General features: G+C 45.2%; 1 protein-coding gene across 3 annotated transcripts in view; it reads left to right on the top strand.

Moving 5' to 3' along the window:
- The window catches only part of BRD4 (bromodomain containing 4), a 1,521,397-nt gene that overhangs the window by 69,192 nt on the left and 1,436,407 nt on the right, over positions 1-15,798 (top strand). For all 3 annotated transcript variants that reach the window (XM_069603884.1, XM_069603885.1, XM_069603886.1), the window contains exon 2: positions 13,295-13,607. In XM_069603884.1, coding sequence (XP_069459985.1) covers positions 13,329-13,607 — 279 coding nt within the window. In that variant the 5' untranslated portion in view covers positions 13,295-13,328. The remainder of the gene's footprint in view (positions 1-13,294; positions 13,608-15,798) is intronic.

Below are 15,798 nucleotides of genomic sequence, written 5' to 3'. Positions count from 1 at the left end.
TCTAAGAGCGGGAGCAAAAGAACCTCACTCTTAGCAGGAGAGAAAAAAATAAACCCCATAAATCCAGCAAAGCTGCTGGGGGACTCGCTAGGTTTGGGAAATTTGCCTTCCAGAGAATTCTCCCTAACATTTTATACACTCCATCTTAGGAGAAACAAGGGAAAAAGGTCGTAAGAGGGGCATTTACATCTGCAGTATTGAGATTAAAAAGGGTTGGGGCAAACGAGCACCCTTGCCTAAGACCATTATTTGTTTGGATAGTTTGAGAGATCCCTGGACATATTCAGTCTTACTTGGATTGCAGAATCCTCATGAAGATTAATGAGAATTGCCAGGAGTCCTGAGGGGAGCCCCATGTAGGCCAGTTTAGTCTAGAGTCTCACCCTATCTACCTTATCAAAGTCGAGCGATTGACACCAGGTAGATTGGAGAGGCAGTTTTCCTACAAGCCTTCTCTAAGAGTAGACAGATAATCAACCCTCCTATCTCCATGCACATCCCCTTTCGAAAACCAAACTGCGGAAGCGGTAAGATCTTATTAGAGTTAGCCCATTCCTTGATTCCCTGTAGTACCAACCCCGCAAAAATCTTCGAGTCAGCATCCATAACCAAAATCGGGCGATAGTTAGTCGGGCAGGTTCTATCTCCCTTTTTATATATGGGAACGACGCAAGATATTCTCCAGGATTGAGGAACAACCCTGGACTGTATGATATCATAGAAAAAAATAGATGGCGATTTTGCCCAGTGTTCGGGGTTCCTCTTCAGTGTATTGTCAGCCCATTGGGTCCGGCCGCCCTTGAATTGTTTGCTCTCTTAATTGGAGATTCAATGTCTGCAATTGAAAAATCAAAATCCCAGGGCCCCTTTTTTATGACCAGTAATTCATTTGTCATTTTCATTTTGCCTTTATACAGAGTTGAAAAATATTTTTCCAAGGTATCTTCATGTACATTTACCATTTGAATTATAACCTGACGTTTTTCCAATGCATTTATCAGAGACCAGAATTCACGTCCCGACAACCCCCCGAGCATGTTAGTATTATCATTGTCCTGCGGGACCATCTTGTGATTTTTCATCCAGTTTTTTAGCTTGTTTAATTTATCTCCTTTTTTTCTATCTGGGTCAGATTGGTTTTCAGGATTGCTCTAGTTTGGCGGTTGGCGAGATTTTTTTTTTTTTTTTTTGCCTTACCAAAGGATCGTAAGCGTGTGTATGAAAAGGTTTCATGATGCCATGTTTACTTTGTTTTATAGATCTGCCTATCATGTCTTTGATATATTCCGTAAAATTGGATACAGAAAAGCAAAGCAGTCTAGTAGACAATGGCATGTTATGATATTCGTGAACAAAAACGGTGTTAAACTTTTTAACATTTCCCTCATGCCAGATTATACGACTTTCACAACAAGACAAAATAGATTTCATCTGTATTATGCTTTGTTTAGATGTTAAAGTATTAAATTCCATCTTAGTCTCCAGAAATCTATGGTCACTCATATTCGTGTCCTTTATGTGGAATTCTAGACATAGAGTAGATATAGAATTTGACATGAAAATATGATCAATGTGCGATTTGTGAAAACCATTCGACCATGTATGCTCATGCAGAGGGGAATTAAAAAGACTGTTAATATGATTAAGACCCCAATAATCGAATAAATTCCGCCAAATCTCACGGTTAATTATCCTTTGTTTAAGTGCAAAGGGACCACCCTCAACATTTTTCGCGTTAGACATGGGTCTTTTTCCCAGTACCTTGTCCATATTTAATTTCTGAATTGAGATCCCCAGCAATTATAATATCTATTCTTCTATATTTCAGCAACATGGAAGATATACAATTGTTCAAATGTGGAATAACATTGCCCAGCGGTACCTGGGGATTTCAGTAAATATTCAGCACAAGAATCAATGGGGGATATAAATTGCTTCCATATTCCAATACAACAGCAAGGGCAAAATTCAGTAATTCCACAGATTCTAGGACTCGTGTACCAGATGCAATTTTGACCGCAGTAAGTAAACCTCCTGCCGGTCTGCCACGAAGCCCCATTTTAGCATAAAGATGATTACATACAAAACCGTCAAGTTGTATATGGAAAGTAATCCAAGTCTCCTGTATACAAAACAGGTTGAATGATTTAAGTTTTTCACCTAGTACCACCGAGTTTGAAAAAATTCGAGTGACCCCTTGAGTTCCATTAAAGCAGTTTCCAATGGTCTTTTTCTTTTGTAAGACTAAAGTTTTTGTTTCATATTTTGAATTTGGGAAATTGACTCTTAGGGACTGAGCAAGCCAGGCCCAATCCTGAACCCCCTCCCCCTCTCGGCCATATTATTTTCCTTCAGTCTGTCTACTTCCTCCCTGGGTATGTTAGAATTTACTTTTCGGTGCATCAAGGCATTTCCATTCTCCCATCCATTACTAAAGATCAGGTTATCCTATCCCATTCTGTTAAATTGTTCCATCTCCTGTATTATCATGTCAGATATCTTTTGAGAGTTAGGAACAATGCGAACATGATCAAGACGTGTAGGGTGGATAAAGTCCACTAGACCAATATCAGCAGATGCGATGAGCCTTCAGCGGGGGACTTCATTAAAGGGTGACAAAACGCGAGGTCTGTTCAAAGAAGGACCTCCAATGTCACACAGATTGTAGAGAAGAATACTTGGATATTCCGGAAATGAAACATTCCGCCACACAGTATTCCGCAAATCACTATCCTTAATGTGGAGGGGCCCAGCCGATTCATATTGTAGTGGTTTCTCTGTTCCTGTGGAACTTTGGGGTGGGTCATTACATGAAAATCAGTGGATTGTGTAGGGACCCTCTCGTGTTCCTCCCTCTGGCCCCACCGATACCCATGCAACTGCTGTTTTTCTGTTCCCCTTCCGCTAGAAGCAGAATTGATGGACAAATCAGTAGCAGCCCAGACAGGATTTTCCTTTTTCTCGTGGTCTCTGCCCACCATGACCCTGTTTCCAAGCAGTGCCAGGTCGGGTAAGAAATCCATCATAATCCTTTTAATGGTATCTAGGAGACTCAGCTTTTTCCCTTCATTCCCAGTAGCGGGCTGTTGGTCTCCCTTCAAGGGTCGTATCGGACCCCCGTTCACCGCACCATCAGACAAATGCTTCTCGAGATTGAATTCCAGTTTCCCCTCTATTACATCTGCACCCTGGATTTTTGAAACCCCTGAGGGTAATGGGGCAGAAGTCAGGGCTGAGTATGGAAGAGAAGCCCAATATATTAGATTCAGCGCAGGTCGCTGGGCGTTCAGCCATAAGGTTGGAGAGATCTTGTGGCAATATCTGGCGAGATGTCGATTTCTCCAAAACCTTGTAAAAATTGGAGAGTTGTAGCTGTTTTATTTCTTTATTCCCCCCATTGTTGCAACAGTGCTTTCTCTTTATCAATACCTTCTGTTCTATCACCTGCATTGTGTCTCATATCTCCCGCTGATATCTTATTTGTACTTTTTCCCAATTTCTTTTTTGTCTTTTTTCCTGGATTGCTCCCGTGATAGATTTCCGAGTGTCAGTATTTTGTAGTTGCAGGGCCATCCTACTTTCCTTGTTTAATTGTATTAGGTCAGATAGGGCAACTTCTTTCGGTAGCATCTTAGATTCTTTTTTAAAGATTTCTAACTTAGGATGGATCAGTCTCTTCAACCTTTTTTTTTGCCTTTAAAGCAAAGCGTTTTTGTTGCCTTGAGAGAAAGAAACCATCTCCTCCTACACTTCTCTCATCCTCTTGTTTTTTTGTTACATCTTCTCGCCCCCCTCCCCCCCCCTCCAAAACCATCAACAGAGTCCATAATTTTAATTAGGACAGAAGGACTATCGGGTGTGTCACTGAAATTAGTTTCTCTTTCCTGAACTGACAACACCGATCCCAGCAGCTTTGTAGGGATGGGGTTCCCAATCAATACTTGCATACCTTGTTCCAATTTAGTAATTTTCACTGGTAGATCATTGAGTGCCTCTATAATCTTTTGCCCCTTCTGTTTCAAATTTCTGGGCACTATTTTCGTTTTTTTTCCTTGGATGTTTTCATCCCGATCCCCCGAGAGATCACACTTGCAAAACTCGGACCCTCCTTTTCATTGACAATGGTTTGGGATCCTTGTCAATTGGTGGTTAGTGGTATCTTCTTCGCGGCGTCCTTACATCATCTTTACCCATAAGGAAACCTTCCACTTTACTAAGTTTTGATTATCAAATACGATCCTTTTCAGATCTCATCTCCCAGTGGGTATGCTCATGTCCTTTATCTAAAAGGTTCAATAACCTGGAAATCACTGCAAGTGATTCCTCTAATGTATCCATTGATCGGGGAGCTCGTAAGGGAGACCACTGAAATTGGGGGGGGGTTTATTAACATGTGGGGGCACAGCTGTACTAGCCAGATTCTCCAACGGCATGCGTCCCCCCTGCTCCCTCATAACACTTTTGTGTTCCACTCCCCAGCTTTCTTTTGTGTCAGTTAATATGGAGGCAGATGGTAGAGAAAATCTTGCATTTGCTGAGAAAACTCTGTGGTGTTGGAAGTGTATTAAAGAGGTGCACATGATCAATCCCATTTCGAGCGGCATTAACAGGTGTGGACGGGCCCCTAGAGAGGCTAGCACGCTTCCCCAGTTCCATCCTCACTGTTTGGCCCGTCATTGATGCATCAAGGTTTATATCCTTTGTCATGTTGTTTGCTCCCTCAATTAGTGGTTGGTTTTGTGCCTCCCTCATACTCTGGGAAGCTCGACTGAATAGGGATATGAGAATCAAAGGACAAGCCAGCAGGCACAAAGGATAGATCTTCCTCCCCCAAAGATTGGACACCCATTTTTGTGTATTTGTGAATGCATATATGAGAATTGCACCTCTTGTTTAATATCCTTTTTTTCCTTTTCATTTCCCTCCATATTGGACACTGGAATTCTCTTCTTGAGTCGTGTCCAATGTGTGGACCTCAAGTTTTTGGGGTTCCGTCCCCTCCCCAATCCGAGAGGTTTCATGGGTATTCCTAAAGGATTTTATCTCTGTCCCAGTACATGGAGGGATCAGATTGTTTTCCAATGTCATTGATTGGCCTGGGGTCTTTAATGCGCATATTTTCCCGTTACACAACACAGTTGCCGTATTACCCAAAGAGTATAACTCTAGGAGAAAAAAGACTGCTTACTCCAAAGCAATCAGGGGTAACAGTCCCGCGGCCCCCACTCCCCGGCAAACCCAAACAGCCACTTGGTATCGCCCACTTCGGATGCACGCGCACCTAGCGCTTATAGGAAGCGGAGCAGGCTGGGGGGTGTGTTGGAGGCAGGGCAGGAGGCTGGGCCTCATATTAAGGCAGAAATCAGAAACTTCAAAAACTTAAACGAACTTCAGCTCAAGCCTTGCTTGGAGAAAATTTGGCGCTCTTTTCAGGATCAGGACGCTTGCACCGAACTATTAGATAAATATAACAAACACTTAGTCGAGTTAGTAGAAACTGAGGCGCCACTCACCACCAAACTAACCAGGGGGAACAGCAACAACCAAAAATGGTACACACCTGAGCTTCTTCTACTGAAGAAGGAAAAACGGATCCTGGAAAGAAAATGGATCTCAGATAAATCGGTGGATAGTAAAGCAAGCTGGAAAAGGAAGGATAGGGAATATAAAGAGAAAATCAAGACAGTTAAGGCTAATTTCTTAAATACCAAAATTGAGCATGCCGATAACAACACAAGCAAACTCTTCAACATTTTGAAAAGCATAGAAAAACCTGTATCTCTTACTCCCCCATTCACCCCATCCAAGGAGGACTGCAACATGGTGCTTAGTGCACTCCAAGCCAAAACAGAAAAGGCGAGGCAAAACATTATTAAGGCCAGATCCGCCCCTAACCAGGAGATCCGCCCCACTGAAGGGAATGCACCGGTCAGGGAACAACTCTTTAAATTTGACCCCATCTCAGAAGCAGATATGCTAGAGGTATTGAACAACATGAAACCTACGACCTGTGCAGAAAATGTCCTGCCCCCCAGCATTATTCTTCAACACAAGGATTTATTTGCTCCCATCCTCCGGAGAATAGTGAACGCGTCTTTTCAGGAGGGTATGGTGCCTAAAGATCTGAAGAGAGTTACCATCACTCCTCTCGTCAAAAAAGCGGGACTAGATCCCAAGGATCCCGCAAATCTTCGCCCCATTACCAATTCGAATTTTGTTCTCAAACTGTTGGACAAGGTAGCCACACAACAGCTCCAACACTACGTTGAAGAACAGGAGATTCTGCACCAACAACAATCCGGCTTTAGAGCATCTCACAGCACCGAAACAGCTATGCTAGATTTGCAGAATCAGATGTTGACGATGTTAGACGACAACAAACTGGGGATGCTGATGCTTTTAGATCTCAGTGCAGCATTCGATCTAGTGGATCACAGTCTTCTTATCAAGGCGCTTAGGGAGAGCGTTGGCTGCTCGGAGGGAGCTATTGACTGGCTCTTATCCTTTCTTTCTAACCGCCAAGCGAGAGTTCACTGGGGTAATAGTTTCTCCGACTCTTGCGACATCCTATTCGGAGTGCCCCAGGGTGCTAGCCTATCCCCAATGCTCTTTAACATTTACATGCGCACTCTGTGCACCCTTCTGGTGAATGCCGGAGTGTCATTTACTAACTACGCAGATGACACCCAACTCATATTGGAGTTGGGGGGGTAGGAACCACGCCACAGATAGTGAAACGCTCACCAAGGTTTATAAGCTAATTGACGACTGGATGCAGGCAAACTGGATGTGCCTGAACGACTCCAAAACAGAATTGATGTTGTTTGGCTCCAGTCGTCGGTTGGAAAAACTGGGAGCATAGTACAGCTCTTTTCAAATTAAAAATGCCACTATCCAAGTGGTCCCCAAGGTAAAGACCCTAGGCATGATGGTCGATTCAGTTGTCGACTCTCACGCCCAAACCAACTTCCTTCAAAAAAATTCAGCTTATTATCTTAGGCTCATGAAAGCAATCAAACCATTGCTTAATGAAGCAAACAGGGCAACGATAGCCAGAGCCATCATTCTCTCACGGCTCGACTATGGGAATGCCCTGTTGTTGGGGGCCGCTTCCAAGGATCTATCCAGTTGTCAGGTGATCCAGAACAACGCGGTCAGAATAGTAAAAAACCTGAAAAGGAAAGACCATGTTACTGAAGAGAGGCTAGCGCTGCATTGGCTCAGGGTAGAGGAGCGCATTAAGTTCAAAGCCCTCTGCTTGGTTCACAAATGCCTGTATGGCTCAGCGCCTCCCTATTTGAAAACACACTTAAGGCCCTACAACCCCACCAAAAACCTTCGCTCGGGTGGAAAATGTCTTCTGCTCGTGCCCAAGTTTAAGCTAAAAACAGGGCTGGGCAGATCCTTTCTTGTGCTGGCTCCCAAACTGTGGAACAGCATCCCTGAATCACTTAGGTCCGAAGTCAGTCACCCAGTTTTTAGGAAGAGGCTGAAAACATACCTCTTTAGATAAGAACCCGTGGGCACAGGTCCTTAGTTAGAGATCGCGTCGCCCTTTAGCTAGCTGTACCGTTTGTCCGTCCCATACGTGTTGTCTATCTTCGGTCTCGCAGTATCGGTGTTCTATGTACAAGCGCCCTGATGCCTGCGGGCTATCGGCGCTATATAAAAACTAAATACATACATACATACAAAGAAAAGGGGGAAAAAGAAGAGGAACATGGTCAGAGATGATGTGGGCGGGAAACTGTGGGTTAAGTGCTTTAAGACGGGGCGAAGCCACTGCGCACACTGTAAACAGAGAATCGGAGGAAAACAAACATAGTTTAGTTTACTTAGATTAGGCCGAAAAGCAGTCCAAAAGTAGCCGCGTTAAGGCAACAAGCAGAGTTCCTCACGCCGACTCAAGTCCAAGGCACGGAGTTCCAGGAGGAGAGGTCCAAGGGAACCAGCCACTTGGTATCGCCCACTTCGAATGCGCTCGGAGCAGCCTTTTCCACGCTTTGTGGAGAGTAAGAACCTGTTCCGCCGTACAATGGATTGGCGTGCTCAGACATCGCTGCAGCATACATTCTCGCTCCCTCCTGCGTCCGCACCTTTGATCTATGTTGATCCAATTGGTGGGGTTCCATCCTGGCAACCATCCGCATTGCTGTCATGGGGGTATGCCCCTTCCGAGCGGCCTCTGCACAATCCAACGCCTAAACCTTCGTCTGAGGATACGTATGTTGGAAAATTTCCAACGCTTATGCAGTCTGATCCTATGACTGTGTACTTTAAGGATTTCTTTAAGAAAATTTATCCTAGGCTGCCTGAACCGTCTCCTGCTCTGGCAATTCCCATGCAGATTCTGGTAGTGCTGCTTCCTCGTGGGACCCCCTCCCCCCCCCCCCCCCCCCCCCCCCCGAAAACTCCCTCAACTGTCTATGCTGTCTAGACTTCAGGTGCACTGCCAAACAACACTTTAGGGCCTGAAGCGCCACGTGCAGTGGATCAGTCTTGTTCTCACTTTCACTGGATGTGAGGACCAGGCGGACCAGGACAGCTATGAACCACCCCACTCTATCAGAGCCTTTCACAACTGTGTGCTGGATATGATGATGGTGCTGCTAGACATCCCAGTACCTGAGACCTCGGCTCCAGAGAAGGGGTGCTTTCTGGAGCCTTCACTCTGTTGACACAGGAGTGCACTGGCCTGTTCCTCCAGAAGGACATCTTGGCTGAGATCTAGGAAAAACCTCATTCCGGATAGCATCTGAACAAGAAGATTGATGCTCGCTATAAGCTTCATGCTTCTGATGACATATCTTTGTCCACTTGCCCACTCCCCTTGTCGACTGTGGTGGCAGCAGCTACGCTCCAGTCCAAGCCGGCCTCTAGATCCTCCACTGCAGCATCCCAGATCCTTTCCCAGGAGGACTAGCTTCTTGACGCCATTGGGGGGAAAAAATTATTTTCCAATTCGGCTCTTCAGCTGCGTCAGGCTACTCTGACCTTATCCTGGCGGTTGCCAATGTGAAACTGGAAGGAGCTAGCCGAGTTCCAGGAATGTATTCCTGTTGATAGGTTTGAGGACTTCAAAGGCGGCTTGTCGGATGCCAGAATTCTGGCGCAAGAACTACTTGAGGCTGCGGCCCGTCACGTATACACTTCTGCTCGAGGCCTTATGGTTGGGGTAGACCTCTCCCGCTAAGCGTGGCTGCCTGTTATGAAGTTTTCAAAGGAAGTTCAGGACAAGGTGCTTGATTTCCCCTACAAGGGTAAAGAACTGCTCCACTCCTCCATGGATGAGAAACTCTAAAAGACCAAGGCAAGCGCTGAAACTGCCCGGTCATTATCGGTCCTTGTGAAAACCCCAGCAAAGGCACCTTGTACTCGAAATTTGGGATCTCAAACAAGGTCCTTCTCTGGTTTCAGAAGCTTTCAGGAACGCTGTGCAGAGGCTCCAGCTGGCGGGCCCTAGCCATAAGCATCAAAGGCAAGGTGGCTGGTTTTTCTCAGTCAAGTCTTCTCTTCAGCAACGGGTGGTCTCCCTGCCGATAAAACATCTAAATGATATTTTCCATCCGTCGCACGAGACTCCGGTGAGAGGACGAATTTTGTCTCATCTGGAGGCGTGGCAGACCATCTCAGAAGACTGAAGGGTTTTGTCTGTCGTCTGGGCGGGCTTCTGTTTGCCCCACCACCATATCTCACCCTCTCACCCGCAGACTGGATCGCCTTCCCTCAGAGCCGAGGTACAGAAACATCTGACCTCAGAGCAGTGAAACCTGTTCACTTGCAGTGCAAGGGGAGGGCAATTATTCCTGCCTTTTTTAACAGTGCCCAAACCCAACCAGGCGGTCTGCGCACTATACTAGACCTCCAATAATCTTTCTACCCCAAGAGAAATTGAAGATGATTATGCCCAGCCAGATAAAGTCCTCTCTCTGGAAGAGCGTTTGGCTCAGCGTGGTAGACCTTCATGATGCCTACATGCATATTGTGATCTAGAGCCCACATCGAAAGTATCTGCAGTTCTCTGTTGGAACGGAACACTTCCAGTATCGTGTGCTTCCGTTTGGTCTCAGCTCAGCACTGCGTGTCTTTACGAAGATGATGGCGGTCATTGCAGCATTCCTCAGACTTCATGGAATTCATGTATGTCCGTACTTGGACTATTGGCTGCTGTGCAGTCCTTGGCCATAGGCCGCTATGGCCAATCTTCTCTTTCAGCTTTTATCCATTTTGGGCTGTCGGTGAACTGGTGGAAATCGTCGAGGGTTCCTCAAGAACTGATCTTTCTGGGTTTCTGTTGCAATACATTATCAGAGTGTTCCTGACTGGGGACAGGATTGCGGACCTTTCAGCCAAGTGCTAACTCTTCCTACAGCCCTCCCACATGTCGGCCTGGTGGTTTCAGAGACTCCTGGGCCTCCTGGCCTCTTGCGTGTTAGCTTGACCTCTGGGACTCCTGAAAAATGAGGCGCACTCAGCTTGCTCTTCGGAGCTGCTGGCCCCAGGCTACAGATACGGATTCCAAGAGGATTCCAGTCCCATCATGCATGACGGCGGATCTGCAATTGTGGTCACCTGCTGGCAATATTTCAGTGGGGACGTCCTTCCAGGAGCTCTGCCCACAAGCAATGGCTACTACAGACTCCTCCCTTCTGGGTGGGCAGTGACACTGTTACCTCGAGGTGTAGGATTTGTGGATGCCTCAGGACAGGCGGTCCCATATCAATTACCTGGAGCTTGTGGCAGTTTTTCTGGCACTCCAGGTTTTCAAACCCTCAATCACCAACATTGTGGTTCAAATTTGTACGGACAATTCCGTAGCAAGGTTCTACATCAACAAACAGCGGGGCACCAAGTTTCCCCTCCTAGTGGACCTTGCTATCCAAATTTGGAATTGGACTACTCAACACAATGTCTGGCTTCAAGCTGTGCACATTCCGGATCACATCAATGTGGCTGCAGACTTCCTCAGCCTCCAATATGTGGAGTTACGAGTGGGAGATGAACTCTGATGTTCTCACCAAGATCTTCCATCAATGGGCTTCTCCAGCGATGGACCTCTTTGCAACCTCGATGAACTGGAAACTTCCTCTTTATGCTTCCAGGGATGGGCTTGGAGTGTCTTCCTTCGGGGATGCTTTCAAGATCCCTTGGGACAACATGAATGCTTACGCTTTTCTTACTTTGCCGCAGTCATCGGTCAATCTGGAAACTCAGAAGTGCTTCCAACTGCACTCTCCTCTTCATAGCTGCTTGGTGGTGGCCAGCCAGGTTATGATTTTCGGAACCGCAGCACCTGTCGGTGTCCTCTCCGATCAGGTTGCAGCAGATTCTTGACCACCTTCACCAGAGCAAACACCAGTTGTGGCACCCTTCCTCCCCCCCCCCAATTCTGCAGCCTGGCGGCCTGCCTCCCCCCCCCCCCCCCCCATCTGTAGACATTAGAGTGGCATTTCTTTTCTTGACTATGGCGTAGAACGTATTGTTGTGGATGAAGAGGCACTCATGGATACCCCCATGTATATGCAAGGCCTTTAATGAGGGTCTCCGGTGCCGTTGCCAGCCGTTCCTGCTTTTGGAACAAGTGATAATTGCTATTCGCACCCTGGGTTGCCAGTCCAGTAACCTGGTGTGCTTATAGCCTTGTCTTTGCTATGAATGGGATGCCTCCTGGTGTCCCCTTCATTCATGGAGAAGACTGTCAAGATGGCAGCCATTTACCAGGAAGAAGGAAAACTGAATGGCATCAGCATTTGCCGCTGCCACCGCCATCCGCTAAGTGTGGGGTAGGGATGGGGCAGGACTGGTAAATAAAGATAAGGGAAGGAAGGGTGGAGAGAAGATGGTAGGGGCTGATGAAGCAGCTGTCGGGTTGCTCGGAATGGAGGCTTTGATCTGTAGATTCACAATGCGATTCAAGCAACCAGATTGGTTTCTCTCCCCCCCCTTCCAGGGTGCTAATTGATACGATTGGCTGGCAGCCAATTCGGCAGTTCTCCGGGGCTTCCTTTTAGCTAATAGAACCATTTGCCTGGTCCTGATGCTAAGATATCTTTGTGCCTTTGAACATTATCACTTTGCCTTTCCTAGTTGCATAGATCACTTTCTCCTTTTGCTGAAAGAAGTGCACCCAGGTCAGAACATCTGTAATTAATGTGTTCCATTGCTGAACTGAACTAGATTGTGTCTGATCTAGCATGATTTCTGTCGGAGTTCCGGCTCTTGTCGAAACTGCCCCTGGGTGTCTCTAGCTGTGCTTTAGCTTGATTGCACAGAACATTTTATATCTCATGCAAACACTTATCTGCCAAGAATAAAAACTCCTCTAGTTCCAAAATGGATTTCAAGAGATTCTCTGAACGCCCTTGGATTGCTTGTTAACGCCTCAAGCATGTATTTTGGATCGCGTTTGGTGGGTAATGATTCTAGTTTGCAGTGGAATTCCGTTGGTTCAAACAACTGTGCTCAGGTTTTCATTCCTTAGCTTCTGTGGCTGCGTCATTAACTTGATGCTGGCTGGAACATAGCATCTCTGGTTTTCTAGGTAGTATGGCCATGTGGTCAGTGAAGGATAGTGGGTAATTGTCCTTGGCGTGTAGGCCATTATGATACTCTGCCGGGATTGCCAATATAGTGTATAGCTGTGCACCTGATTTACATGTCTAGAAATCTAAAACTATGCCTTTCCTTTATTTTTTTTGGGGTGAACCACTTGTGACATCGCCATCAAACAACCACATGTTCAGAATATTGAAGATCTGTTTTCTAAGTCTTTTCTCGTTGGTCAAGACCTCATATGCTGGACATTGGTCAGATTGACTTTTGCAATTCTATGGGCACAGTCCTAGTCTTTCATTTTGGGTCCTGTCTGTGTAACCTTGTTAGCAATTTGAAGATGCATGACCACAATTGGGTTGCAAGAGTTTTGCACCCTGCCTATGCTGTTAAGCATGGGGAAAATGGAAGTGGAAAGTTACTAGCCAGCCACTCGCCCCCTCGATTCTCTACATGCACACTGCACACCATTTCTTGCTTACCAAGGGTCCTAAACCACTAGCCTACTAGTACCACTAGTACTGGTAAGCACGCATTTTGGACCCTGCTTTTAAGAATAGTTCTGTTGATGGGAATACGTTATACGTTGCTGAGAGCTGATGCAGGCAGACCAATAACGGTTTTATAGTGTTATGGTTTATCTTTTGTTTCTCTAAAGAAAAATATTGCTTTTCCGAAATTTAAAAAATATAGATCATTGCTAATGAATTTGACTTAACTACTTGTTTGTTTTTCTTTGCAGCGTTGATGGTTAGGGTTGCAATGGGATCAATAGTATGTCTACGGACACTGGTCCTGGCACACGACTAAGAACTTTGACAGTAATGGGGGACGGACTTGAAACGACACAAATGTCTACGACGCAGGCCCCACCACAGCAAGGCAGTGCTCTTTCGACCAACCCTCCCCCACCAGAAACCTCCAATCCAAACAAACCTAAGCGGCAGACCAACCAGCTTCAATATCTCCTCAAAGTGGTGCTCAAGACGCTATGGAAACATCAGTTTGCATGGCCTTTCCAGCAGCCTGTGGATGCGATCAAGCTCGGCCTTCCCGTGAGTAGAATAATTTACCTTTATTGCATTAATTCCCTCCCTGCACTGTGGACTGGCAAAATCTTAACTAAGTCCTCTTCGAAAGCAGGCTGACGCGCAGTGGAGGGAAAAGCAGTCTGCTATCTTGGGGATTGGAAAATAATTTGACTTTATCAGATGTCTCTTCAACCCCTCAATCATTTGTACGATTTATAAGGCTTTCTATTGTTAGGTTTATCACTTTTAATTTGTCCCCCATATAAAAGGACTACATACACACTGGTGAAAAACTGCCAATCAACCCCACCTGTGTCTGCTGAGAAGTGGATTCTGTTGATGATTGTCATCTTTACCTTAGTGTTCCTAGTTGGAGTAGAGGAGCCCCATTCACTGTTTCATGAAGCTCTGAACCATTTGTGTGGTCTGATGTTTACAGCCGCTTTATATTCATTCCATTTGTGCTATTTTAAAGTAAGGAGATTCCACGCCATTGGAAGAATTCAAAACGCCCTCCCCTTTCGCAAATCCTCTTAAATCTGTGCATTAAAAGAGATGTTTTGTAGACCACTGAGATTTTGAACTGCATATTTAATCAATGCTTTCGCCAATGCTGTGCAAGTGAACAGAAATGTACTAAATTGCCATGATGAAATACAAAGACTATTGCTTTACATAGTTAATGGGAACGGTAGGGTCATAGGGTAGAGGAATTTTGGAGCTAGGCTGTGACTTAAAATAGCACAGTTGCGGAAACACAATGGGATGGGTGAACTAGAAATTGACGAGGGTGGGTGGAGTGTGTTGCTAGTAGAGGGACAAGGAAAGAGAAGTGATTGATTTTGTTATTCTATAGGAATATAAGAAAGAGCTTAAGGAAATCGCAAGAAAACTGGGCCAGCTAAGCGAGGCATAGTGAGATGTCTGAGAAGCAAAGGGGTTTTGATTAGAACACCAATAGCGTTTGGAAGAGATTGTAACAGGCTAATGGGGATTTTAATGGCTGAAAAGTGGAGTTTACTTTCAGTATTCCATGCACAAAGGTGGGGAGGGGAATAGGAAATAAAGGAGTATTTTGGTGAGTATGTGCGTATTCTGCCGCAGGAAGCATGAACACTGAACAGCAGAATTATTCCAGCAACTCTGGTCTGCTTATGAGGATGTTGTGGGCACAGCATGACTTTTCGGTAGGGATGATACCCTTATTACCAGCTTATGAGTTGCTGCCATAGTTGCAAAGCATTCACTTAGAAAACTTGTTGAGTGAATGCTTAACGAAAATAGCTGCCCATTTTTACATTTCACTTTTAACACACAAGCTTGGTGTAAGCCTGAAATAGATTGTGGGAATGTCGGCAAGTTTACTATCTGTTCCTTTGCATCAACAATTGACTTGGATAGCGAGTACTGAAGTGTGGTGTGTTTCGGTGTTGCCAAGTGTGATTGCGCCAACCCTTTGTTGGTATTAGCTGTGTTGCTTCTGGAATGTAAAGCACTGTCTGCAACCATGGGGGCGATGACCGTAACACCTACCAGTCAGATGAGCAAAAACCATACAACTTGAATCTACCCACTAGCGTTCGCTCAGTGCCAATCAAGAGATGCACGTTTCAGTATGTGTCACCAATGTTTGGTTTATTGGGTCAGTATTCTCGGAATATTGTCATCCTGTAATTACTCCCGTTATATCCTGCCACTTGGTTGAAGAATACAAGTTACATGCAGTTCATGTGATATAAGCCAACAGTAACCTTTGGTGCACGTGCCTAATATTTCACCAATTAAATAGCTTTCTTTAGGCGTGGTTGGAAATTCCTCGTCGTTCATGGAATACTAAAAAGTAATGTTGACTAATTACTACATTGAACCTTTTTTACCTGTTCCTCTGGAATTAGTCCTTGCCTTTGAATGTTTTAACATTCCTGTTATTGTATTCGGTTTAAACATTTTCCATATATTAACATTAGCAGTAATACATATATTTAATGGAATTCCCATCTGTGGAGGGGAATGGAAAGGGGAGAACGAGTGAGTAGAAGCATAAAACTATTGTTTTTTTTTAAAAAAAAACATTTTTTACAACCTGTCATGAATTTATCAAAGCGATCTGCATTGCGCATAATGGATTTGTGACTTATGCTTCTTATGCAATAAATTCATGGTGCTATTTTCAGCTGTCATGATTTGGATTGTGTATGACCAATTTTGGTTCAAC

The sequence above is a fragment of the Ambystoma mexicanum genome, chromosome 3q, assembly GCF_040938575.1.
Source record: "Ambystoma mexicanum isolate Mex_15411 chromosome 3q, UKY_AmexF1_1, whole genome shotgun sequence".
NCBI classification, from domain to species: domain Eukaryota; kingdom Metazoa; phylum Chordata; class Amphibia; order Caudata; family Ambystomatidae; genus Ambystoma; species Ambystoma mexicanum.
The sequence above is the reverse complement of the archived record's forward strand: the minus strand, read 5'-3'. Positions and strand labels throughout refer to the sequence as shown.